Consider the following 27996-nt stretch of genomic DNA (forward strand, 5'->3'; position numbering starts at 1 on the left):
TTTATATTTGTACTTATATAAATAACACTGAAAACCCACTTCCATTGTTATCTAATATCCAAAACGACAGACAGGACCACTCAGTTTCAAGGTCTGGCGTTCACCGGCCCTGCAGCTTGCTTACCTGTGCGACGGTTAGGACACTGCATCTTCCCTTGTACTCGTGCCTGCCTAAACTGATTTATGTACGTCTCTGCTTTAATTCGGCTAATTCTCACAAAATGAACAAATGGCTTAAAATACTTGCAGAGAAACCAGACCTTGCAAATAAATCTAAGCAGACGCGAGAAAAGGGCACAGCTTACATCTGCCCTATTCCTAGTAGGAACTGTCAGCCATATAAAAATGTGAGTTTTTGAAATCGGATGTTTTGAAAGGGTTCCATTGCTGCAGTCTTCAGCTTCTCATCTTATTTATCAACAAAACAAACATTTCAGTTAAAATTTGTCCAGCTACACCTGTGAGCATAGCGGAATGCACAGAGCTGTAGAATCACTATGCTGTACCTCTGACCCTAATCTAACATTGTGTGTCGACTATACTTCCATTTAAAAAACTGTCCACTAAACTGTCACTAACCCTAATACCAAACAGCAATTCTTCCAAACTTGACTGAACTTTGACACTCCTACTTTTAACAAAATGAATCAAAACTAGTGAAATCTTTGAAAGATTTTCAGTGGAAAAACTGCTTCCAAATGTTTAAAATTTTCAGTATGAAAATTATAGGGAACAGATTCTTATGATAATGAAGCATACTTTTCTATTATTTTCAAAGGATATCATCATGAAATATGTTTGGGCAGGAGCTGTATTTGTGATAGCAAGTGAATCAAATATTTAATCATTTAATATTATGCCATGTGTCTGACAGCAAACATCAGTACAGTACTGTAGGTATATAATTTATTAAGTGTACCTTTATACACCATGGAATACATAATAAAAGTTTTGGAGTACCAGGTCTTATCCATCAAGGTCATTCATCACTTCCAAAAAGAACACCCAAGCATGAAGTTGAATGACTTAATGGCAAACCATACGCTAAAGATATTACATTCTGGCAATGCAGAATAACAAAAAATGTTTACTGGCATATCGCCCTTTGTTTGTTGTATATATCTATGTAAATGTAGATTAACTACTTTCAATTGCAGTCAGGTCTAGAGGTGGGTAAAAGCCAAACAAAAGAGAATAAGACACACCCTCTAAATGGATACTTGGCCAAACTTCCCCCAAGAGTACCACATTTTTCCTCAGAAAGAAACCTACTTCCCTCTGTCAGTTTCAAGGATTAGCTCTAGTTTTCTGACTTAACTATTGTTTAAAAATTTGAATTTCGAAGAATTTTGAAACTGCTAGGAAATCATAGTGGTTGCAACCAAAATACCTTCTAGCATTTTACTGAAGGAACTGGCAGCTGATTAGGCATGTGAAAAGGGAGGGGCATACATTTATTTGCCTCCACTCCTTAAAAGACTTTCAGTTTAAATGAAAATATATATCCCAGAAGTAGTTAAAACCAGGTTGTCACTCAACAAAGTAGTCAAAATCACTTGGCTCCCTCCTCACTTCCTTGCTTATAAAACTGTTCAACTGGGAGACTAAGAGATATCTGAGAGTTCACCTTATCTAACTTTTGGCTGGTGCCTTTCACTATTGTAAAGACAGAGGAAGGCAGGGCATAACCTAGAGCATTCCAGGCTAGTTCCTGGTTGTTGCCTCTCCAGGCTTTGGGGAAACACTGCCATCGTAAAGCTCACTATTTACCCTGACAGCTAACTTAGTTTTAAGTAATTCTGAAAGTTAGAATTTTGAGCCCTATCTTGGCCTTTACAATCTCACACAAAAATGAAAATCTAAGCAAACCAAATAAAGTCTAAACATCTCCACTGTTTTCTACCATGTCATTCAACAAATACGGCCTGAGGGTCCACCACAACAGACTTTCAGTACATAAAGGTAACAGAACTCCCAGGAACACATCAATGAAACAAGACAACACAACAAATATTACTCAATTTTCTTCTACAGACATTTATTAAAGGTCTATTTATCACAGATCACGCTATACATAGAGAACAAAATGATTAGTTGATACAGAGTACATTACTGCCCTCAGAATTTAAAGACTAGAGAAGACAAACAGCAATCATGAGAGAGAATGCTAAGCAGTATATAATATGGAGCCTCCTAATACAAATATCTGTAATTCTGTACCCATCAAGTTGTCTTCTCCATAATCAAAACATTTATGTGCAAAGTTGCTCAGAGAAAAAGAAAAAAAAGACTTCAGTAGAGGTGATTTAAAATTCCATATGAAATACATTCTTATACACATAAGCTGCTTTGTCAGTATTCACATCCTGGAAGTTAGGTTGAAAATACACAACTCTTTTAGAGCTCTGGAGACAGGTAACCGGGTATGTTTTTTAGAACACAAGAATGAAAAATATTAAATAGCATTGTTCCTGATTTGTGCTTCTAGAATCCTCTAGAATTAATTCTTTGTAAGCTGATAATACTTGTGAAAAGCCTTTGAAGAGACAAGGGAAGTGCGGTCAATTTTCGAAACACTTAAAAAATCCTGGGTAATTGGGTTCTGAAGACACACAGGGAGAAGTGACAGATTTTCAATCTGGAAGAAGGTGAGAACGTGCTATCAAAAATCACTCCACATTTACAGCACTTAGAATAGTACTACCTGAGTAGAGGTGATTGCAAAGAACAACATGAACCAAATAATGCCATTTCTCCCACTAACAGAGAAAGCTGGGGAAGGTTTCACAGAGGCAGCATCAAGGTCCCGAGTGATGAATTACGGGGTCCAGAGGTAGGATGGAACAAACCATCTAGGTTTAAGTTCTTGGGTACAGGAGGACTTTACCTTTATAAGGCATGACCTGCCCAGAATAACAGACCTCTCAGAGATCATAAAAGTTATCTGAACCAATAAAATAATGAAAATCTGGTATCTAGAGCTCCCTCCATTGAAGCAAAGATTCAGGATAAAAGCCCTCCAAGAATATAGGGACTAGGTGTAACCCCACATTTTCAATTTACCATGGGTGGTATTAATTCTGAACTGAGCAGGAAACCAGTACATTGTTTAGTAGGAAAGAGCTGAAAGATAGCCATCAGTGTGAACAATAGTGTAATGAAAGAAGTCAACTTGGCAAGAGTATTTAATTTGTAATTAATTTGAAACTTAACAAAATTCTCCATCCAATCTGGAGGACTACAAAAGGAAAGAAGTAAGTTATCCTCTTGAAAAGAACCCTGGTTTAGGAAAGAAAGGGAATAGCCAAGTTTGGTAAGGAAATAGAAGCTTTAGGCCAGTTCTCCTAAAATTTCAAAAGGAGCCATGCAATGCAATTGATTCCCTTAAACTAGCATTTGTGATGCTTACAAACTAGGATTCACGAGAAAATCTACTGAAATATTACTCCAAGTACCACTGTTTCTTTGTGAAATGGGTTTTCTTTTACTCTTTAGCCCCAAGGAGGTCCTTAGGGCTAAGAGATTAGCTCTTGTCATTTTACAATTAGATGCAGTGTGAGCTTAAACACCATTGAGACTAATCTTCCCCATCTATAAAATAAAGTTAGTTAATGTCTACTTCATAAGATTCTTGTAAGGTAAAGCAGGTCAAGTTCTTAGAAGAAAGCTGGTATCTAATAAAAAAAAACAGATGAAAAAAAGTACTAATCACCCCATCTTTCTGGCCAGGGTAAGGCAGGCCTATGATCTGCAAAATTACCTTAGCAGTTTGACTTATCTCTAGCAAGCCCAGTCCTCCAGACCAGTCCTCCCCAGAACCATCTTTCCACCAACAACCTATCTGTGCGTCTCAAGATATCCTGAAGCATTTTCTCCTTACAACAGATGCTGGGGTTTCTCAAGGTAATTAGAGAAAGAAGGTGCACAAGAAGATAATATAACTGGAAATAAAATCTGCATGATGAACAAAATTAAACACAAAATTCAAATCCTCATCAATCTGGAAACAATCATCTCAATAAAGCAGTATTCGAAAGGGAAAAACGGGAGTTGCGTATCGTTCCTTTCATTCAAAGGCTGAATGGTGGAGCCACCTAAGACTTCCAGACTTTTCTTTCGTTTTTCCTGTGTAGTCTCTGGTTGTTCACATTTCAAAATGGCGGTTGCTGCTTTCCAAGGAAATGTTCAGGAGGGCAGCTGCCTTGGAGGTAGGTCACCAAGACTCCTCAGAATTTTACAGGCAAAGACAAGACTCCAGAAGGGAATGCAGCTGCCCCAGGCCTCTGCTAGCTGTCAGAGGAAGGCAGGTCCATGGCTGCATGCGGCTCTGCCTCTTAGCCCCAAAGTCTCTGTGTGGCTGCTGTTTTAAAAGAGGCCCTCAACAGATGCTCTATTTAACAACTAAAAGACAATAAAAACTAGAGTTACAAGCCAACAAGGATCACACTCTTAAGAATGTTTAATTATATTAATTTACGTAACACACACACACACACACACAGTACTAGCATTTGAAATGCTTGTAAATTTTTAGTGCTATTTAAGACATTCACAAAAAGCTGCCATTCTCAAAAGCTGAATGCTTAAGCAACATGTATCAGGCACACAGCCAACATGCTCAAGAAGCACATGCAGATGCATCTGAAATTAACTACCACTGCAGAAATCTAATTTTGAAATGTACTTAGAAGAAACAGGCTAATCTAACAACCCAGATGCATTAACACGTGTATCATTCAAATTCTACATGGAGGCTTAAGGATGTTTTGATCTGTACTTTCATGTACCAGGCTATTTATCCATTTACAGAGCAAATACCTACTCGGGGTGGGGGGGCAGTAATCTTCTAATGGAGATGTCCCTTTAATTAGAAGGAACAGTGAGAGTTTTAAGACAGAATTTTGTAAACTGCACAAAAAATGAGAAGACCTCATTTTTTTGTGAGGAAAAAGTGATAAACTTATTTGGGGAAAGTTTCCTATTTTATCTTCCTAAGCAACAGCTCTCTAATATATTAAAGATGCTGATAAGTTCTGAAATAAAGGAAATGATTCAATACCATCTATACTTATTCAAGTACTAGGAATTCAGAAAAAAAAAAGCTTATTAATTTTGGCTCTAATTTCCACTTTGATCTATTCACAGCAGCTGCCTGGAACCACCTTCAAAGGTTCACAGGATGGAGTGAACAGAACTGATGAGCAGTTCCTACTTAGCAGATGTGTGGGCCGCTGCTGGGCCATCAATAGTCTGGAAAACGCTGATACAGGATAAAGCTGTGGTGCTTCCAACACTTGCCCCCAGTTCCCTTTTTCATACTCCCCTTCTGTACTTCAGAGATTGTAAAAGAGGTAAGGAAAGGGGAAATAATATTGTGTTAAAATGCAAGGAATAGTTAAGTCCCTATCCACTTTACTCTTTAATCACCCTTTGCCCATAAAAATGTTAAGACCTTTATATTTATGGATCCAGTGAGAGTGAGATTTAAACAACTTTTCTAAGTATGAGGAGAATGTAAAGAGTGAAAAAGGTCCTCTTCCTACTAGTCAGTAGTCTGTGCTCTGACCAGGAGCCAGTGGGAAAAAGATGGGGGAGTCTCCCAAGAATGAGCGGCAGGTACATGGATTTCTCTGGAAGAGCTGCCCTCTCTACCAGAAGGCAGACCTAAAATGTCAGAGCCTCCCATGGTTCCCTCTTGAGCCCTTTTAGAAAAAAAAATGAGCAACCCCAGGAGGCACAGCTACTTCAGGGAAGTGAAACAACCTTGGGCTGACCTTTTCTTAACCGAGTCTTGATCTTTTTGGGTTCAGGTCTGCTCAAGTTAGCAGTATCAGACTCGGGAGAACCAATTTGATGTGTGCAAAGAGAATAAAGTGAAAGCTCACTCACATACAATAGTGCAGGCAGGTAAGAAATTGCAAATAAGCAGGCTCAAGCAAGGAATCTGTGCAAAATCCCTAATCTTTTCAGTCTCTCTCACCCAGATGAATCAACAAACATTGCTCGCTTTTAAGAAGTTAAAAATTTCAACAGAGCTCACCCAGTTTGTTCCTCAGATGTCTCAAATCATGTACCCTCACAGTTCCCAGCTGCATGAACAACTGACTGATAAAATCAGTGACATCCTATGAAGAGTTCACAATGGGAAACTAAGTCATCATGTTAAGATTAAGTATCACCATGAAAGAAAATGAAATTAAGCATGGACTGTTAAACTTCCCATCCATTCCCTAAACTGAAACACTCTTAAGAGTAAACCACAGGGGTGCCTGGGTGGCTAAGTGGGTTAAAGCCTCTGCCTTTGGCTCCGGTCATGATCCCAAGGTTCTGGGATGGAGCCCCACATCAGGTTCTCTGCTCAGCAGGGAGTCTGCTTCCCTTCCTCTCTCTGTTTCTCTGTGCCTGCCTCTCTGCCTACTTGTGATCTCTGTCTGTCAAATAAATAAATAAAATCTTAGAAAAAAAAAAAAAGAGTAAACCACAAGTTGTTAAAATTAAAAAAACAAAAAAACAAAAAAGCACCAAAATCTGGATCTCAGTATGCTGAATCTATATTAAATTACCCGAAAAAAACAAGTATTCTGAAAGCTGAACCATCAGATCTTAAAAATGAACCCAGAAAGCGGAGTGAAAAAAATGTGACAAGATTCCCAAATCTTTAATTGTAGAAACGTAATTGACACTTCTGGCTGTTGAGACAAACTGGAAATTGACAAGTCAGTAGCACACAAAATGAGCTATAAATCCTCTGGTATGGCTTTCCCAACATACAGCTCGTTTCCAGTACCAACCTGCTTTTGGAACACCCATAGAAGTGTTTTTTAGCTTAGAGTTTTACTAAGACTAGTGGGCCCTAAACAAAATCTATGAAATTTGCTTGATGGTCATAAAATAAAATTTTCAGCCATGAGTCTAGTTTCCCTTCTATACATCTTCAGCACCTGGGTGACTTATTCTTCAAAACAAAATCGGTTCCTGCTCTACTGCTTCTTTCTATAGTCTCGGAGAAAGTGAAATGAGAAGCAGGAAAAGGCTAGAAAGTCTATTCAACCTGAGTGTGGTTTTTGGGACTTAGTATCTTTCATATGACTTTCTTCCTCTGTACAATTAGATAGACAGTGGAAAGTGAGCAAAATATATAAAAGCATTAAAAAGTCATTTTTCGGGGCACCTGGGTGGCTCAGTGGGTTAAAGCCTCTGCCTTCAGCTCAGGTCATGGCCCCCAGGTCCTGTGATTGAGCCCTACATCGGGCTCTCTGCTTGGCAGGGAGCCTGCTTCTCCATCTCTCTTTCTGCCTGCCTCTCTGCCTACTTGTGATCTCTGTCTGTCAAATAAATAAATAAAATCTTAAAAAAAAAAAAAAAAGAAAAAATAAATAAAAATTCATTTATCCACCAAACAGCAAGTTGCCATAATTTAAACATCCTGTCTCATTACACTTGGTTTTCATTTAAGGGGTCTGCTGCTTGGGCACCTGGGTGGCTCAGGCAGTTAAGTGTCTGCCTTTGGCTCAGGTCATGATCCCAGGACTCTGGGATTAACTCCCACTTCGGGCTCACTACTCAGTGCGAAGTATGCTTCTGTGCCCCTCCCTTAGCTCCTACGCTTTTTCTCTCTCTCTCACTCTTGCTCACTCTCTCTCAAGTAAATAAAATCTTGAAAAAAAAAAAAAAAAGAGGTCAGCTGTTTTTAATCTGCAGATATTCTCAAGCGGTACCTGGGTTTGAGAATTACAACCAAATGGTAAAGTGATTAAATCTGAGGACTCAGAAAACAACCTGCAGTCAGTACTGTCATTTATTTTGGCCAGTACATTATTTTAAAAGGAAACTGAATATGAATGCCTCTAAGAAAGTTTCCATTTTGTCATAGGTTCTAACTCCTCCTTACTGTTTTACATTAGGGTCATTTCAAATGCTTAGGTACGTGCCTGGGTGGGCCCTAAATGCATTTGAGTTTGTAACCCCCTACAAAGGGTTCAGATAATTGAATGTATGTGGGAAGTTGAGTAGAAAAGCTTACCTTCTAAGAATATATACCCAGTACTTCCTACAAAACTGAAACTATCCAAAAACTTTCAGTGTCAAGATGTATCTCCTTCCAAGCTTTTATCTAGCTTGAAATCACATGCAAAAAAAAGATTATCTCGACTTCACTCCCAGTGTCTCAAGCAGGTAAAACTAAGGTGCGCGGGGGCGGGGGGGTGATAGGAAAAGGTCTTACAAACCTTGAGTCATGAAAAATGCCCGTCTTCCAAGTGAGGCCTGCAAATTTTAATAAGGCAAATTCCTACCAATAGCAATGGTATCACAACTGTTTCAAAGTCGGCATGCAGGGAGAACAACATGGAAGCTGTATGCTCTGTTGAGATGCAGTGTCGTCTGGGGAGCAGGTGGCCCAGGAGCCCAACAGAATACCCTGCCCAGATCACCTGCTCTGCTCGGCAAACTCTAGTAGCAACAGTAACAGACAATCAAATGCAAACGTGTCATGTAATGAAAGCATATCTGAAGAGGACAAAAGGAAACAAGCAGTAGGGTCTGGTATGAGTCAAAGGAGCAATCTAGAAACCCACTTGATGTGTAGACTAACAATAGACAAAATCAAGAGGACAGATGGACATAGCAAAAATGTCAGATGTTTCTTTAACAGCGGTAGACTAAATGGAGGATGTTGTAGTTTACAGGACACATTTTAAATACAAAATTCTGCTTATACCTCAGTAATTCTTCATTTCTAAAAATAAATTAATGTTGATTCTCAAAGCTATTTTCTAAGTCTGTAAAAGAAGCCAAGAGTGCTTTGTGCATTTCAATAGTACTCTTTTGCAAAATAAATCATAATTTTTTTTAGAAATTATTTATTTATTTATTTGACATAGAGAGAGAGAGATCACAAGTAGGCAGAGATGCAGGGAGAGGGAGAGGGAAGCAGGCTACCCGCTGAGCAGAGAGTCAGACGCAGGACTCAATCCCAGGACCCCAATACCATGACCCGAGCCGAAGGCAGCAGCCCAACCCACTGAGCCACCCAGATGCTCCCGCAAGATAAAATATTAAAAAAATAAACTCAATTCCACTCTATCATTTTTCTCAGATTTTTAAAAAATTCAGTTCCTCATTACCCTGTCAGCTGGATTTGCTAAAACGACATAGATTTTATCACACTACAAAACATGTTGACCTAGAACTACTTGATTAGGTTAACAGAAATTTTAAAGCCAACTATCTTATATATATCCTGCTGTTTACTGAAATTATGATCTTATCACAAAGCCTAACTATTGTCTAGTCAGAGTGATTGATTTCTCAGCACGAAAACAGCTCTGATAACGATTCTGGTCAAACAGGCACTTCAAGAATATACTGTAATCAGTTAATGGAAGAACATTCTTCCTATTTTTATTCCTAATCAGAGAACACCATTCAGGAGCCTGCGATTAGGTAGGGTTCTGGCCTAAAACAGTGTGACTGAGTACACTTATAACCTCATTTGGCATTATCAAGTGGTTCTCTACTGACCTAGGACTTAAGTTCTAAGGCTATGGAAAAATACCAAATGGGCTTACACTGTGATTTAAAGAGAAACACAAAGAGGTATTCCGATTCCTCATCCCGCCACCGGCTGTTGCCTCTGTCACTACCAGCTCTGGATTCTTCTTTAAGCTGAAAGCAGACTTCAAGTACTAATGCAGGGAAACTCGTCTGTATCTATTTCCAGTTATGGCTCAGGAAATTAAGTGGTGACTTTAGAAGTCTGCCCAATAGTTTCTTTCATTCTACAGAAAGGAAGAATGAAAACTTTCCTAAGCCAAACGGGTAAAACTATTTTATTAATTCATCTACACTTAAATACAACTCCCATCTAACCCTTAAATAATTTTTTATTCAATCTCTTTCTCAACTGAATTCTACTTCACAGATTCATTTTCATTTTTTTGAACAAAGTCTCAACCAAGTGCCTAGTATGTGTCAGGCGAAAAAGGACAGGGTGCGGGTTGGGGGGAGGCCTTGAATACCTCCTTGTACCTCAGTTCCACAGGCAAGTGGTTCTCAAAATGACGGCAAAGAATTTTCAAAGGGCTGCAGTGGAGTACCTACAAGTCTGTGGAGCCCTAGGCTCATCAATGTGCAAACCAAGATTTATATTCGCAATGAATTATACTCACTACCAAAGTATTACAACTTTAAAGACTCATACAGGTACTGTCATGTATTTTTTTTTTTTTAAATACACAGTATCCAGGGGTGATAGTGCAATGTTTCATAAATGGTCAAGCATGAGCTCCAACCACTAAAATGAACAGCCGGCCCTCCACAGCCCGAAGGACAGATCAGCACCCACCCACTGATACCAGAGCAGCCAACCCAGGCATGAGGGGATGATTTTCCCTCTTGTTCCCGCTTTCCTTTTTTCATGCTCAAGGGAGATTCTCATGGGGGGGGAAGGGGAGTTATTATTCTAAGAAAAATAGTTGGCTTGGATGTAACACCATATTGTAGTGATTAAATCGCAAGAAATCCCAATACATTTAGAGGTTACGTTTTTGTTGGTGCTTTGTTTTTCCATCATCTTTAACAGATTCTTTCCCCACTTTCCCATGAATCGCTACAATTGGCTAACTCTTAGCAGATGTTCCAAAGGCTGTAAACCCTACTTTCTGAGAAAGTCTGTGTTTGTTTATCTCTATTTATAGTAAGAAACGGCAAGCCTCAGGTTTGTGTCCTCAATGTACTTAAACCAGTTAGCACTCTGCTAACATTACCCTAGAACGTGTCTGCAGTTGGAAGCACTGTGTTAGAACAGAAGGACAGACAGTGAAAGAAGAAAACAGGCTGCACTGGCAGGGCTACCTTTTACTTTAGCCTAGGGAGTAACTCAAGTTCTCTGTTTGTCTCAGCTTAGTAAAGTGAGTTATTCACATTAATATATCTAGCACATTCTAACAGTCCCCGACTTTACAATGGTCCAACTTACCATCTTGGGCTTTATGAGGTTGTAAAAGTTATACAGATTCAGTAAGAATCAGAATTGGACTATTAGTATTTTCCTGGGCTAGCACTATGCAGTAGGACACTCTCTTGTGGCTCCGGGCGAATCAGGAGCGAATCAGTCAGCCCCGTGATCCCAAGACCAGGTGCAGGGCTTGAACTCAGAACCCCGAGATCAAGACTGGAGTGGAGATCAAGAGTTGGACACTTAACCGACTTGAGCCACCCAGATGCCCAGTGCTGTCACTTCTAGTTATCTTAAACCAAAAATCAAAATCCTGAGGGTCTTGTAAGAAGAAGCTTCAGATACCAAATCACTGAAAATACATTTCCAACAAAACTAACCTTAAAAAAGGCAAACCACTTGTAGTCGTTCAACACAATCTCAAATCCTTGATTGTAAATGATGGTGAAATGGCCGGTATTGCCGAGATCATCACGTACTGTGTCCAACTTCTCAAGATGAACCACTACTTTTTTTTCCGGTTGTCCTAAAAAAAAAAAAAAAAAAAAAAAAAAAAAAAATCACAACACAGGAAAATTATTTGGATTTCAACAAATGGGAGGGGAAATCTCCTCTATAGTTTCCATTATTTTTAAGCAGCTTTCCCTTCATGCTACTGGATTTGGACCAGACTAGCTTGTGAAGATACCAGTTTCCATCCTGTTGCTTCCCTCTGCACACTCCCACAGGGATCTGAGGCAAGCCTGTGAAATGGGGCTCAACAGAGCTGTCAAGTAGCTGACCAGGCAGAGACCCCAGAAAGTACAGCCCTTACCTTCCCAGAACATCCAAACACTGAGGAAATTTGTCCACTAAGGAAAAGGAGAAATAAGGTATGTTTAAAATGATACACAGAAATGGGTTGAATACAGGATGCCTATCAAAAAAAAAAAAAGGAACTATAAAAGGATTTGCTATCAGATTATAAATACAAAGGGAATTATCTCTTCAAAGAAAAGGGGTCTCTTTCAACTCAATGGCTCTCTAGTTCAGAACCTCAGAATCTGAATCCTTCCACAGTATTCAGCAAATGCAAGGTTTCTATCCTATAAAGATATTTTGTGCTGACAGGAACTAAGCTTTCAACTTTCAGAAGATGGGGGTGTAGATCTGTGTGCGTCTTTACTAGATTAAAGTCAAAGGTCTGACTTACAGACACAGGCTGCCTGAAAGGGTTCTGCTCTGTCCATCTGGAGGTTTCACACTTTGGACGGTTTTTCCAAGTTTCAGATTAATGCTCTGAAATAGGAGATTGCATGTGACCGAATAGCACCAATCCTGATCTCCCTCTCCTTTGGACCTCCACATTATACATTTAAAACAGAAGGTTTGGAAAGCCCAGGATTAGGAAATGTCACACAGTCATATGGAGTTGGACAGTTGAACAGGTCTATTTTAGTAACAAATGACCTGGCAATCATCCTTCTGCTGACAAGGAAATCACAGAAGACAGATTCACTTACTCTGCACAACCACAGGGTGGTTAAGGGTTTGCATACAGCAAGAGTGCCTCTTCTGAACGGGAAATAACTTTTTTCCTTCTCCCTTCACTAAACTCTTCATCCTCGGTATAGCTATGTTATCTGAGGGCATGTGGAATATCCCAGTGGTGTTCTAACACTAGGTATTTATTGACAGCTTTCCACCAGCCAGACACTGTGCTTGTCTCTGGCATTCCCAAAAATAATTACAGACTAAAGAGTTATTTCCCAAAAAAGAACGGAAACAAAGAAACAGGGAGTGTTGGGGGGCAACTTTTATATATCTCCCTGCAATACATGAAACAATGTAGCATCATACCAAAAGTTTTCTTGGACTAGCAGCATCAACACACGTGTAAATCAAAAACGCTAGGTATAAGGACTCTTTCCCACAAGCTAAGAAAAGGAAAAAACAAAAAACAAAAACCAACAACAACAAAACATTTTCTTGCTATGCTTTTCGGTGTTTGAGCTCATTTTCCATGGGCAAAATTTTTTAAAAATTCAGATTGGACAGGGAGATCATTAGACTACACTGTCTCCACTCTCTTCCAAACTAAAAAGACAGAAAAAATAAATAAATAAATAAACAAAAAAAACAAAAACCCAAGGGGAATGTTAAGTTCCTGAAAAAAGTGTTTAGGTCCGGTAACAACCAAAGAAACATGAAATGAGAAGTTCTCAGCTGCTGAACTTAGCCTTCTTGGTCCTGGAGCGGTAAAGGGCACCCCAAGGGGTTTTAGGTCCACCCGGCTTCCCACCGGCACCGGCCCCGGGTGGGGGCGCTCCTTGTGGGCGCTGCGGAAAGAAGAGCTCGGGGGACTGAAAGGAAGGAGTCCCGGGCTAAAGCGGGTAGAGGTGGGAGTCCGGGAGCGCCGCGGCTTACCCATAAGCAAGCAGTTGACGTTGCGTTGGGAACCAACGGGGCCCACCTGGAAGACCCACGTGCCCAGCAGCTCAGGGTAGGTGCAGTTGGCAGGTGTATCGCCGTGTGCGGTACCGACGCCGCAGAGGACCAGGAGGAGGGCGGCCAGCAGTGAGCGGGGACAGGGACCCATGCTGGCGGGGCTCCGGAGGGGAAATGAAGAGACAGAAAGCGGACCGCCGGGAGTGAGGCGATCCGGACAGCGCGTGCCTTAAAATAACCAGAGCTGCCGGAAACCCGCGGCCGGCGAGGGCGGGGGCGGGGTCTGGGGCGCCGGGGGCGGGGGGCGGGGCGCTCGGGAGCAGTCTCGCCCGCAGGTGAGGCCTCCGGAGTGCGCACTCTTCGGTACCTGGCTGCCGCTGGACCTTGAGCCCTGGGAGAAGCGAGGCACACGTTCTATGACCATGGGACGTCTCAAAATAGGACTTAAGAGCCACAGTGACTTTGCTTCTTGAAAAGTAACTGGGCGGGGGGAGGGGTACGTGGAGAAAAAGAGGAATGTGTGCGGGCGGGAGGAGACCAAAATCACAAAGAGGTCCTCGGAGGGAGACTGAAGAAGGTAAGGCTAGGGATGCAGGAGGTAACAGACGGAAGGCGGGAAACATTCCCAGATAGGGAGAGATCTAGTAAGTGGGGTTTTCTTTTACTTGCTTTTCTTCTCCACTTAGTCCTCAACCAACTCAGTTTTTTTCCCCTTCCTCAGAAAAATTTTACTCGCTACCCCCAGTCACCCTAGCTGTTTGAGAACTGGTCTTCCTTCCGTTTTCCAACAAAACTTTCACAACCTTTTTTTTTTTTCTTTTCTTTTTTTTTTTTTTTTTTGGCTTGGTTTTGTCTAGTTTCCTGTTAATGTTATTTATTACCCACAAGAGAATTCATTTGTAGTGCAAACTTGCAGTTTTTGAGTATTCGGGTTTTTCCCCCCTGCAAACTTTATAGGATTTGGTTAACAAAGAGGTTATCCTATTTGCACAAATACAAGCACACACATGCCCAAAAGATGTCAGATTATGTGACTCAACCCCTTCTCCTCTAACGATGAAAAGCAGGAGGCTCAGAGAGAGGAAGTAACTTGGGCAGAGTGAGGAAGGAAGCTGGTGGGAGAAAGCTGCTCTTACCAGCAGGTTCCAGTGTGCCAGCCAGTCTGACTGCCAATTAATTATTAGGTAGCACTGTTTCCAAGTGCCTCTTTGCTTAGTTTAAATATCACCCTTTTCTGTGAGAGCTTCTCTGACTTTCCTGGCTGTTGGTGGAAGTTGGGGCTGCTTTTGCACACAAAACCCATTGTGCGTGTCAGGCCTTGTGTCAGCCCTTGTGTCAGCATCAAGGGCAAGTGATGAACAAAACAAACTTTTCTGTGTCCCTGCCCTGTAGGGCACAGGCATTTTGCCCTCATCACACTGGTTACAAGTAAATATGCACATTTAACACACGATTCGCCTTTGTCTCCCTAGATCCTAATGCAAAAACACTCAAACTTTCTTGGAGTGTTAAAATAAATACGTAAGTGAAGGGGCTCAGAGCAAGTCTTCTCAAAATGTGCCCCTTGTGCATGTGGACTGTTTTGAGCTGAAGGTAATTAAGACTACAAGGTCAAGAGAAGCATGTTTGCCCCTCAACTACCTAGAAGAATCTAAATGGGGATCTTTCTCAGAATGTGGGTTATTACCAGAGATAACTTTTTTTTTTAAACTCATCTGTGTTGTAGGGTAAACATCTAATTATCAAATACCTGCTCTTACTGCTGTGTGAATCCTACATCTGTCCTTTGAGGTGCCAGGCCCCGATCCCGTCCTTAGCACAGGCTGGCGTACATACCTCATTTCACCTTTCTGGCTTTGAAGTGCTCATGTATGTGGGGTTCCCGTACAGACAAAATCACATTTAATTTCCTCCTGTTAATCTGATCCATGTCAATTTAATTCTTAGCCCTGCCAGAACTTTTGAAGGGTAGAGGAAAATTTTCTTCTCCCTGATATTTACCTCGGTTTCTCAGCCTGAAAGCCGATTTCAGTTTGGCAAGAGGAGTCACTTTGGAAGCTCAGAAGTGTACATATTCTGTAATGCAGGCACAAACTGCGAAGGCAGGGCTGGGGCCTTTTAGATTTTATAGTCCTATACTTAAGATTCAAAGTTGACATCATGTAATTAAGCTAACACACTTAGAGATGTAGCACCGCCTTTCCAAGTCCCTGGGAAAGCAAGCTATTTGTTGTTAAAACATTAAAACTTTTACTAGGTTGTCAATATCAAAGAGTCGAAGAGTTCAACAGTCCCGTTGTAATTTTCTTTGATAGCTGTAATCAAAGTAGTATACCTAATTATGAAGAAAGTTTAAATAGTCTTTTATTTTTTTTAAATTTGAGAGAGCGCATACAAGCAGGGGGAAGGGCAGAGGGAGAAGGAGAAGCAGACTTCCCAGTGAGCAGGGAGCGGGACATGGCGCTTGATCACAGGGCCCAGGGATCATGACCTGAGCTGAAGGCAGGCACTCAATCAACTAAGCCACGCAGGTGCCCCTACATAGTCTTTATTCAATGAATGATAACTGAAAAGGGATTTTGCAGACCTTTTAGTCTAATGGGTTCATTTTAATATTGGAAAATGGAGATCCAGGGATCATAACTTGCTCAATGTCACATTGCCAGTTACTGAGATTCAAAAATAAGCCTCAGGTAACTTAATTTTTTTTTTTAAAGATTTTATTTATTTATTTGACAGACAGAGATCACAGGTAGGCAGAGAGGCAGGCAGAGGGAGAGAGGGAAGCAGGCTCCCTGCTGAGCAGAGAGCCCGACTCGGGGCTTGATCGCAGGACCCTGGTATCATGACCTGAGCCAAAGGCAGCAGCTTAACCCACTGAGCCACTCAGGTGCCCCAGGTAACTTGATTTTAAATTTAGTTTATCTCCAGGGTGCCTGGGTAGCTCAGTGGGTTAAGCCTTTGCCTTCAGGTCATGATCTCAGGGTCCTGGGATCAAGCCCTGCATCAGGCTCTCTGTCTACTTGTGATTTCTCTCTCTGTCAAATAAATAAATAAAATCTTTTAAAAAATTAGTTTACTCCAATTATCTACTAATTCCCAAACTGTTCCCCCTCAAAATAAAATATTGCCCTGTCTCCATTAGCAGGGAGGAAAATCGGTGATTCTCAAACTGATGCGGCCCTAAGTTTTAATTTTTAACAAATATTTTATAGAGATCTTTATTACTCTGAAATGAAATGTATATATAAGCCAGTTATATACTTAATAAAAAAGAAAAATATGGCAAATTTTTATTCAATTTCTAATTCAAAGACATATTTCAGCATCTGGAAAACAGAATAAGATATTCAGATACTTTTTTTTGCCTCTATGCAAAATTACAGAATCAGGATAAAAATGACGGGTACCTTTTCTCTGAAAACAGAAATCATTTCAGCGAGTTAGAACACAAATATTAGGGTGTCTGGGTGGCTTAGTCGGTTAAGTATCAGACTCTTGATTTTGGCTCAGGTCATGATGTCAGGGTTGTGAGACTGAGCCCCATATCAGGCTCTGCACTGGGTATGGAGCCTGCTTAAGTAAGATTCTTTCTGTCTCTCCCTCTGCACCCTGCAAAAAAACAAAAAACAAAAACAAAACCAACAACAACAAAAACCCACAAATATCTCATCAGATATTCATCAGGTCATTCAACTACCATACCTAGGTGCTAATGCTAGATAACTCTTGGTCAAGTCTCAATGCTAGATAGCTCTTGGTCAGGTGTCAATGCTGGATAAATCTTGGTCAGGTGTCAGTGCTAGATAACTTGGTCAAGTCCCAGCAGAACAAAGTACAATCTCCTATTGATTTACCTGGGAGTTTCATTCCTGAAAATCTGGCATGTATTGAAATGATATGATACAAAACTGATTTTTTAAAAGACTTTGAAGGAGAGAAAGGGAAAGAGAGCACAAGTAGGGGAAGGGGCAGAGGGAGAAGGAGAAGCGAGATTCCCTGCCGAGCAAGGAGCTGTCACAGGGCTCAATCCCAAGACCCTGGGATCATGACCAAGCCAAAGGCAGATGCTTAACTGAGCTACCCAGGTGCCCCATAACCCAACTGATATTCTATGCAAACTAGAATTTGGTTCTCAGATTATTATAACAAGTAAGTTTCTAGAGAGGCTGCCTTGCTTAGAAGTAGTTCCCGAAGTGTGGTCCCAGAACCAATAGGACCAGCAGCAGCCACATCTTCTTGGAATTTGTAAAAACGCAAATTCCTGACCCTACCTCATAACCTACTGAATCAGGAAAATTCCGGGTAGGTCCCAGCAATCTGTGCTTTAACAATCCCCTTTCCAGAGTTGCTGATACAGCTATTGTTGCGAATCACTGGTTTAAACATTGGCAAGGACTCAAGTCACACTGCTTGAGAGGGAAGCCTGGCCTCTGCCTTTCACCAGATGTTTGATCTTGGAAGTTATTTTTACTTCTTTTTGTGCCTTGATTTTCTCATCTATAAAATGTACATAATTATGTTCCCTATCTGCCTCATCTGGTTTTGAGAAGACAAAATGAATAAATACAGATCTCTATGAAGATCTGACTGCATTTATTATTGTGTTTATTTCTGTTAGAAAACTTATCCCTCTTAATTAAAAATAGGCTCCAAATCTTGTTCTCTATTGTAATCCTAGCACCCTGAATAATTTCTGGCACACAATAAGTTCTCAAATATATGTTGAATGACTAGTACTATGATGGACATGAATGTACCTATATCTCATGGTAAAGAGCAAAAAGCGTCATGATTTCCAAGTTCCCTGCCTTGAGTGTAAGTTTGAAAGCCACTGTTCTGGAATGCATATTAAAATAATGAAAGATCTTAGAAGTAGAGAAATAGAGAAGAAAATACTTGACAGACCATTGTGGCACGTTATTTGGTTGCGTGTACACTTAGAAATAGAGAAATAGTACTCTTAGAAATAGAGAAGAAAAAACTTGACATATAGTTGTAGCATGTTACTTGGTTGCATGTACATCTCTGTCATTGGGAGTCATAATAATCATCTTAGTCAATTTATTTATGTAGGACTTTATACTGTACCAAGATAATTCACATATATTAGGTCATTTAATTATCACACAATTGTATGAGGAGGATATTATCTGAGACTCAGAGAATTTATTAGGGACCAACGCCCATGAAAGTGGAAGTTGAGAGGAAAGAGGAATAGGAGGGCAAAGCCTTGGATTTCATCCCGTGAAAGGAAGGAGGGAAAGAGGGTTGTGGAGAAAGAGACTCAGGAATACAACTCTGAGATCCCCAGCTAGCACGGCAGAGATGAGCTTGACGTGGGCAGACATGGCCAGGCCCTAGTACCTGAGCTGCATTTAGTTGTCTGCCTTGACTGGAAAGCTGAGGTGGTTCCTGAAGTCATTACAGGGGGAGGCTGTTGGCCAGCTGCCCTCTATGCAGGCTGTCTCTTAAAGAGACATGGAGCAATGCTGAGCCATGGCACCTACAGTGGGGACCTTTGTTTGGAAGTAGGGTTGACCCACAAGCTTAAAGGTCTTGTCGTGTCCTGTCATGTTCTGAGTATGGTTTCTGTCCTTCTGATCTCCTGGGCAGATGGCAGAATGCCCTCTTGTGTTACCCCATGTTCCTGTGTTTTATGATTCATTTCAATGATCTGTCTGCTTTTTCCACTAGGATCCACGTTCCTTGATAGCAGGACTCCATTATTTTTGTATGTCAAAGTTTTTGACAGAGCCTGGCCCATATTCACTCATTTATCCTCTTCATAAAATTTATGAAAGAAAGGGTGGATCCTATGCAGGAAGGAAGACATAAGAAGCAAGTAATTAGCTTTCTGTACATGAAAACAAGCTAATTAGAGCTTACCCTTGCTGAAATAAGAGGGTTTCTAGGAATGCTGCACAGGTTGGCTGATTGCACTATAAGGTTTCTCCCACTTTTTGTTCTTAGGACCCCTTTGCATTCTTAAAGATTATGAAGACTCCAAAGAACTTTTGTGTGTATGGGTTATATCGGCAATATTTACCCTAGCAGAAACTGGATGTAAAAAGTACTGACTTACTGAATAGTAACAATAAAGTGAAAGTAACACAATTCTAAAAATATATAGCTATATTATCAAAAACATGAAAAAAAAAAACCCAGGAAAGTAACATTGTTTTACCATTTTGCAAATTCGAACGCCTGGGTTAATGGAAAAGTGCTGGATTATCTGCTTCCACGTTGCATATGTTGGGATAAGTTGTTCTGGTTGGAGAATATGAAGAACACCCACCATCATATAGGTGTATAGTTGAAAAAAAGAACCTTACAGACTCCTAAAGAAGTCCCATGGATTCCCACAAGTTCTTGGAGCATGTGCTGAGAACTTCTTCACTAGAATAACTGCATACTCTGAGATGCTCTCAAACGTGCATGGCCTTGGTCGTGAGGTGGATAGAGATGGGCAGGATGTGTGGTTTTCCAACCACAAACACAACTGCAAGAACGGAGAAACTGCTTAAGCCATGTTCCCTAATGATTGGGGGTTACTTGTGTCATTTTTTTATAAGAGGGGTGGTAATATTCTAAGTTTACTCAGTTAAGATGTAAAAATTGGAGGAGAACATCCTTGCATTTGATGGAATATGAGCTGATGAAGTTAGAGAATTATTGTGCTCTGTTATTTGAATAAAACACTTTGTGTTTCTATTTGAATAGCTTATCATAACTTGCATAGTACAGTCACATGTTATGTAAATTTGATAGCAATCTTACATATCTCATTACTCCCACTCTACTGATAAGGAAAATGGGGTTTAGGAAACAGAAGTCACTTTTCTGTAGTCACGCTGCTCGTGGGTATAGATAGGTCTGATAACCAACCGAACACTTTTCTGCTTTCTGTTAGATTGCTGGAGTGTGATTTCAGAAGAGAAGCATGGTCTACTTATTGATGCCATCAGATATAAAATTAAAAGAAAGAAAGGTTCTACAAGTGAACCGAACAGAAGATGTATATGTTGAGGCAGCTATGGAACTGTAAGTTATGGAGAAAGTCTCTACCATTTGACCCTATTCTCACTTCACTATTCCTTCTGTGAAATAACACAAGTTTGGGAAATGAAATTTTTTTTAAAAGATTTTATTTATTTGACAGACAGAGATCACAAGTAGGCAGAGAGGCAGGCAGAGAGACATGGAAGCAGGCTCCCTGCTGAGCAGAGAGCCTGATGTGGGCCTTGATCCCAGGACCCTGGGATCATGACCTGAGCGGAAAGCAGAGGCTTTAAACCACTAGCCACCCAGGTGCCCAGAAATGAAATTTTTAAGAAGCATTATTTTTACTGATAGACCAGACTAATCCTGTAGGTCACACAGAGTAAGAGCCAATTATGGATGTGTCCACTTTGTTCCCTTTCCACCAACATCACTCTGGTCCCATATGCCATCCTTTCTTGCTGAACAACCATGGTTAGCTTCTAATTTCATCCACTTTTTTCTTGAATGTAGTGTACAAGCCAGGAACCTAAGGGACATCTTTGACGCTTCCTTTTCACACACCTTCCTTCTGATCAGCCAGTATATCACACAGAGCCTACCCTCTGCACTGGTTTTTTAATAAATGTGAATCATATCATGTTACTCCAAATATTGGAAAGCTGAATACTTCCTAATAGGTTACCTTTCTATCACCTTTGAATAAAATTCTATAGGAAAGATCTGCATGAACTGTCCCCTATCTCTTTGTTCTTCCAGTTGCTCACTGTACTGGGAACTGTCACCCTCTGTTTGATCCTCAGACGCTCTAGCTTTCTTCTCTCTTCCTTACCTTTGTACTCTGCTATCCTCTCTGCCTGAAATAACTTACCCCCTCACATGACGGCTCATTCTCACCATTGATGACATTGTCACTGATAAGTATTTCGCCTTCTCAGGAAGGCCTTCTTTACCCCTGCTACCTGAAGCTGCCTTCTCCAGCTCTTCAGTTTTATTACTACATTTATTTCTAGGTAACACCTAAAATTGCTAAAAACTGCCTGTAATTATTGAATATTCTTGTTTATTATGCTTCTCCCCTCCTCAAACATAAGCTCCATGAGGCGTGGGACTTCTCTGTCTTGTTCGCCATGGTATTTCCAACATGTGGTAGGTGCTCTGAACTTAAAAAAAATAAAGCTGCCAGTGTTTTACCAGCAAAGACAGGCTTATTCGGGAATAGCAGAGAACTGCAATCCAGGCAAGCAAGCTGTGGCAGAAGCATAGGCAGGGCAGCAGTGCAAAGGAGATAAACGCTCTTTTATAGAGGAAAGGGGGAAGTTAGAGAGGTTGTTGGAAACACAAAGTCCACTGCAGTAAACTGGGAGTTGCAAGTACAGTGCCTTCTATTTAAGTTAATATACTTGTGTGCGTTAGTTTGGAAGTTGACCCTGCACGGCTCCACAACTGTTTGGTTTGCTCTTCTGAAGTGAAGTTACGAACACATGCTGGGCAATAGGAATGCTAACCCATGTCTCAGCATTTTATTTCAAAGGTTCATATTTTGATTTGAATTCCCTTTTTTGTATATGTTATCAATGACAAGGAAACATGAAATCAACCAAGGTGAATTCTAAAATAGCAAAACTGTATAGCTTTTGCATGAAGAGCATTATTCAGGTTTCAAGGTCCAGACTGTCCAGGATGACAGGTTTCAAGGTGAAGACTGTCCATTACTCCAAATAGAGAAAGACATCCCTTTTCTAAGAATCAGATAACTTACTCAAGTGATGATATGAGAACATTTAAAGTATTTCATTTTAGTAAGTCGAAAATAAATTGACATTATTTATCATGACTTTTTATTATTTAAGTTGACATAATCAAACTGATTTATGCATTCCTCCTTTTAAACATTTAGTACCCTTAGAATTTAAATAAATATATATATATATATATATATATATATATATATATATATAATTAAATATATAAATAACTTTAGTGTGGGTACAATTAAGGTAACAACTAACTCTGAGGAAAAATGACCTCAAATTTATCATCATTTCTATTTGTTCTGTAGGGGCAGAAAACTTCTCTGTTCTTCCTTTCTAGGTTCTTTGGATAGTTTAATAATTAAATTGATATAACACAGATTGACAGGAGAAAGAGAAACAAAAGTTTCCTAACATGTGTGCCTACTGTTCACATAGGAGAGACCCCATGAGACTGGACACCTGATTCCTGGGCCTGTAATGAATGCATAAGCAGAATTATAGTTCTATTAGTTGCATTATTAACTTAGCTCCACATTTGTTAGGTTCCCTACTTAATTATACTTTACACACCTCTTATCGTTAAATTTGCCTTATTCACTCCTACCCCGTGTTTACCCACTGATTGTGGAAACTTAATAGGAACCCGGCAGTAACATTTCTTTTGGAAATTAATGGACATACCTGATGTACCAGTTCCCAAAAGGCACCTCACTGTCCGAAAGAATGCATACCTCCAGATTGTTTCAAGCCCCCCATTCTCCTAAAGTTTTCAAGAAGCCCTTCACCCTCTTCTCCTGTATTCACTTCCTTTGCAAATTTATAAGCTGTCCCTAGGCTCAACAGGACAAGACCTGTCCTCAACAGGACAAGAAGCCCCTGCCTTCTCATTGGGCTGTCCTTCTGATAATAAAGCTTTCTTTGCTTTGAAACAGGTGTTTCAGACATCAGCTTACTGCCCATTGGATGCATAGACAAGTTTGAGTCTGATAACACCAGGAAAACTGAGTACCTCTCCAAAATGGCCAAAGCCATCACCTTAAATACCATCTTCAGCTAAAGACAAAAGATATTCACGATGGGAAGTCAGTGATAGGAGGTTACCAGGAAAAGCACAGTAAACACGAGTAAGATTGTAATGGAGATTTAAGTCCCTGCCATCTCCATTTATAACAGTTTCTAGAGATTTAGAGTCATCCCCATCTTCCTGGTGCAAATGGAGATTTCCCTTGTTAACTTCTCTTCTAACTTCCACTGGGTTTTCAGAACTTTACCTTTATCTGCTGTTTCTTAAAAATGGCCAGCTTGAAATAATCGATAGGCCAAAGAGGCATATTTTTGGGGAGGTATAATTTGTTCTCCTTCAGTTGCTACTGCTGATTTTTGTTTCTTATATTTAACCATATTTATCATATTATGTAATGAAATAGAAAATTCAATAAATTTTGTTTAAAATTACACCAAGTACATTTTGCTATTGTGCTACAAAGTTTCTTCCCCACTTCCACCCCTTTTCCTTTTCCTTCTTGTCCTCACCCTGCCGGGCAAGGTAATCTGTGTTTACTTCCTGGTGAGCCTGCTCCCAGATCTTTTACTAAACTTACCAGCCATTTACAAACCTGCATAAGAAGCAGAGCCCATGATTATAAAGCCACAGATTCTAGATCCTGAATGCCATGGTTTGAATCCTGGCACCACCTTTTACTATCTTGTGTGACTTTCGGGAAGCTACCTTTTCTGACTCAGTTTTTACCTTAATAAAATTGAGATCATAGTAGTATCTACATCACACGGTTGTAGTGAAGTTTTGAATGAGTGAAAATGTGAAATGCTTTTAATAATGCTGTCACAGAATAAGCACTATAGAAGTGCTAGGTGAGTATGGATTTTGCAGTTTATTTTTATGACACAGAAGCAGACTGGATATATTTCTCCTCCATCCGATTTCATTTTTTAATAAAAATCTTTTATTCTTGAGGCCTGAGTTGGTCTCTGGTCTGGGTATGGAGACTGCTTAAGAGTCTCTCTCCTCCCCGTCCCCTACCTGCTTGCACGTGTGCATGCCTGCTCTCAAAAAATGTTTTTCATTCCTAAAAATGAACTACAGAAATCTCTCCACTTCAAGAAATTGAGTTTGTTTAAGAAAAATGGAGGCATGGTACCTAAGGCATATAACAAACCAATGTAACTGTTATTTAATGGGCAGTTGGGTTTTTTCTAGGTATTTTAGCATTATTACCTTTTTACCATTGCAAAATATGCTGCAGTAAGAATTTTTGAACATAAATCCTTCCTATAGCTGCCTTACTTTCTTCGTTCTTTCCTTCTTTTCCTTTTCTTTCTTTTTTTTTCTTTAGCTGCTTTTATTTCTGTACGAAAGTGACAGCAACTCATTGCTGGGTCAAATAGATACTGCAGCACTGAGTATCCAGGAGAGCCCTAGCATATAGGACTTCTCCCAGTGTCGCCAGTTAGACTCCAAGACCTGACCTTTACTGCCCGTCTGTTTGTACCCACTGATCCTGTCACATTTTCCCTTAATCTCTTCTTTGTAGCTTATTTCTTAACTCAAGCAAAAGACCTGTGAGCCATCCCCTGATGGAAACCAGCAAGACCACCCCGCAAGCAATCATGACTACTCTGAGGAAGAGCTCTGGAGGCCCCGATCACCCGGGGCAGTTTGTGCTCAACCCCCAACTCACACCTGCTCTGCAGGTCCCTGGAGTGACTCATGGAGTGCCCAGCACTTACCTTTATCTCATTATAATCCTAAAATCTCTACCCAGGAGGAGCACAAGCCTCATTTACATAATATACAATTCAGGTACAGGCATGTTTCCTTAAGATGCTTGCACCACTGATGTCTGCCTCTGTATGTGATGACCAGGCTTCCTGTTCTAAATATCCATCCTACTCCTAAATAAAAGGAACCCATTCACAGGGAATCTTGGCTTTTGAAGTTATTCCTTGTGATCTCCTTACCTGCTACAGATAACCTTTGCTTTGTGTGACAGTCCCACCTACCATAGTTTCTGTGACTCACCAAGGAGCAAACTCAAGTTCATTCAGTGATACCAGCAACGTCAGAGAATCATACCCTCTCCGGGGCCTGGCCTGCTCCTTGCAAACCTCCTCTCCCCCCAGAGTTATAAATCTTTTCAATTGTTTTAAATGTAAATATTTTAAGCTGTTTTAAATTGGTTTAAGTACTTAAAGTAATTATTATTTAATTTTAACTGTGTATTTCTGAAACACACCTAAGGTGTGTTTTTGTATATTGTGTGATATAGGAGTTCAGTTGTCTTTTCATTCAGGCAACGGTACCAACGCTTTATTAAATCTTATTCCCTCTAAATTTAAACACGGAATTTTAGTATGGTCAATTCCCATAAACAATAGAATGCTTTGTTTCATTTTGTCTTACCGATTGACTTTAAAACAAGTTTGATCCTTATTCTTTGTTTTCATATTTTCAGCTTTCTCGGGCATTTTCCCTCCTCCATAATGAATTTTAAGAGCACTTTATTTGTTTTAACATTTTTTGCCACCTTCAAAATTGTATGTTTTGCAACCCATCACCTTTGGTTTACTTGTTTGTTTGTTTTCTTAATGGAGCATTCAATGGATATTATTTTATTTTTTAAGTTTTTATTTTAATTCCAGTTAGTTAACATATAGTGTCATATTAGTTTCAGGTGCTCAATATCATGATTCAACAATTCCATACATCACCCTGTGCTCATGAGAACAAGTGCACTTGTTAATCACCAATACCTATTTCTACTATCCAACCCCCTTCTGGTAACCATCAGTATGTTCTCTTTAGTTGAGTCTGTTTCCTGATTTCTCTCTTTCTCTTTGAGTATTATTTTATCTCATTTAAAAATTTTTTATTTAGAGAAAGAGAGAGTGGGGTGGGGTGCAGAAGGAGAGGGAGAGAGAGAATCTTAAGTAGGCTCCATGCCCATCACAGAGCCCAACTTGGGGCTTTATTTCATGACCCCGAGATCATGACCTGAGCCTAAATCAAGAGTCAGATGCTTAACCGAGCTACCCAGGAAACCTTGAGTATTATTTCAAAAGAATTAACTTTGTATTTATTCATCTACCATAATATTCTTTGTGTTTCCTTTTTCTTTCTTTTTCAACTTGAGGATCTACTTGGCTTTATTAAATGGTATACAAATTGGGTAGCATCACATCTAGCCAGTAGAAGGAAGCTCTGAGAAGTTGTACAAAAAAGGAGGTTTTTATAAAGGAGGATGGGGCAAGAAAATTATTAGCAAAAGGAAAAGATTGTTCCAGGCAAGATTTTTGTTTGCTTTAGTTAAACATCAAAATAAACTCTTATTTTACCAGCAAAATATGTGTTTATTTTGGGAATAACAGAGAACTAAGATCTAAGACCAGCAAGCTCTGGCAAAAACCACAGGCAAGTCTGCAGAACAGAGAAGAGATATGCTCTTTTATAGAGAAAAGCAGAAAGTTGGGAAAGTTGTTATAAATAAAAGGTCCACTGGGATAAAAGTATAGTGGCTTCTCTTTGGCTAAACTGTGGCCTTCTTTTATTGGCTGAGCTGTTGCCTGGAGAAGAAGTAAGACTTTCTTCTTCCTGCTGGGATAGTAAAGTAGTACCCATGAGCAAGGTCCCTGTCTTCCTGTTGGATTTGCCATTGATGAAGAGTGGTAGGGCATAAGAGCTCCCCTGCCAAACCACCCTGCTCCATTTTGATGAGGTTTCCCTTAATTAATTTTCACATTTCCCCATTTTGATCAAGATCTTTCTTTTAAAAGTATTGCTGATTAATAGTTGGATTCTTTATATTTAGTGATTTTGCCCCTCAGTTCAATGAAGGACCTTTTCTGGTTCTCATATCCTCTGTTAGAAAGAAGTATTTAGTAATTAGAAGCCAGTTAAGATCATATTTGAGTAACCAGAAAGGTTACGAGGGAGAAACTCCGAGGTATTCTAGTCTAAAGTCTACATCTTCTCAAAGTTGTAAGTGTTGGAGATCATCTTGAAGCCTTGAGCCAACCTCACCTCATTGGGTACTTTTTTTTTTTTTAAGTTCAACAGTCAACAAAATACAAAACTTAAAATCATTATACAAAACAGATAAAGTAACATAACAATTCCAAATTGTATGATAGTTCTCAACCAGACTCTAGGTCTAAAAGTAGCCAGCTCATATATTTATTGGCACTTATTCCAACTTAGGGGAGAAAGGATCTCCTTATGAAGGCAAACCTGGGGTCTCTGTGTCTAGAAGTCTCTGCTTAAAGCAACCATGAAAGCAGATGAGTGGATACAGCAAGAGCACACAGAAAGAATTAACGGACTGCATTTGGGAAGGTACGGCACAGGTATAAACATGAAGCAGGATCGAGGAGTCAAGATGGCGGAGAAGTAGCAGGCTGAGACTACTTCAGCTGGCCGGAGATCAGCTAGATAGCTTATCTAAAGATTGCAAACACCTGAAAATCCATCGGCAGATCGAAGAGAAGAAGAACGGCAATTCTGGAAACAGAAAAACAACCACTTTCTGAAAGGTAGGACTGGCGGAGAAGTGAATCCAAAGCGATGGGAAGATAGACCCCAGGGGGAGGGGCCGGCTCCCGGCAAGCGGCAGAGCAACGGCGCACAAAATCAGGACTTTTAAAAGTCTGTTCCGCTGAGGGACATTGCTCCAGAGGCTAAACTGGGGCGAAGCCCACGCGGGGTCAGCGTGGCCTCAGGTCCTGCAGGGTCACAGAAGGATCAGGGGTGTCTGAGTGTCGCAGAGCTTGCAGGTATTGGAATGGGAAAGCTGGCTACAGAGACAGAGCCGACAGTAAGCTCACAGCTCGGGGTTACCT

At 40.3% G+C, this 27996-nt stretch overlaps 1 protein-coding gene and 1 long non-coding RNA gene across 3 annotated transcripts in view; one reads left to right on the top strand and one right to left on the bottom strand.

The window, feature by feature from the left end:
* Window positions 1–13644, bottom strand: part of CTSC (cathepsin C) — a 37665-nt gene extending 24021 nt beyond the window's left edge. The window contains exons 1-4 of one of the 2 annotated variants that reach the window (XM_059412421.1): window positions 13364–13644; window positions 11338–11483; window positions 6041–6125; window positions 2012–4401 (exon numbers count right to left, since the gene is read on the bottom strand). In XM_059412421.1, the coding sequence (XP_059268404.1) occupies window positions 4391–4401; window positions 6041–6125; window positions 11338–11483; window positions 13364–13535 (414 nt within the window). In that variant the 5' untranslated portion in view covers window positions 13536–13644 and the 3' untranslated portion in view covers window positions 2012–4390. Of the gene's footprint in view, window positions 1–2011; window positions 4402–6040; window positions 6126–11337; window positions 11484–13363 lie in introns of those variants that run through there. The other variant, XM_059412412.1, reaches the window with a different exon arrangement.
* A 229-nt stretch (window positions 13645–13873) lies between these two features.
* LOC132025338 (uncharacterized) lies at window positions 13874–25119 on the top strand. Its single transcript, XR_009406546.1, has 3 exons — window positions 13874–13961; window positions 20298–20428; window positions 24696–25119. It is a non-coding gene; the product is annotated as an uncharacterized LOC132025338 (long non-coding RNA).
* The last annotated feature ends 2877 nt before the right edge of the window (window positions 25120–27996 follow it).

This window comes from Mustela nigripes, chromosome 1, assembly GCF_022355385.1.
Source record: "Mustela nigripes isolate SB6536 chromosome 1, MUSNIG.SB6536, whole genome shotgun sequence".
NCBI lineage: Eukaryota > Metazoa > Chordata > Mammalia > Carnivora > Mustelidae > Mustela > Mustela nigripes.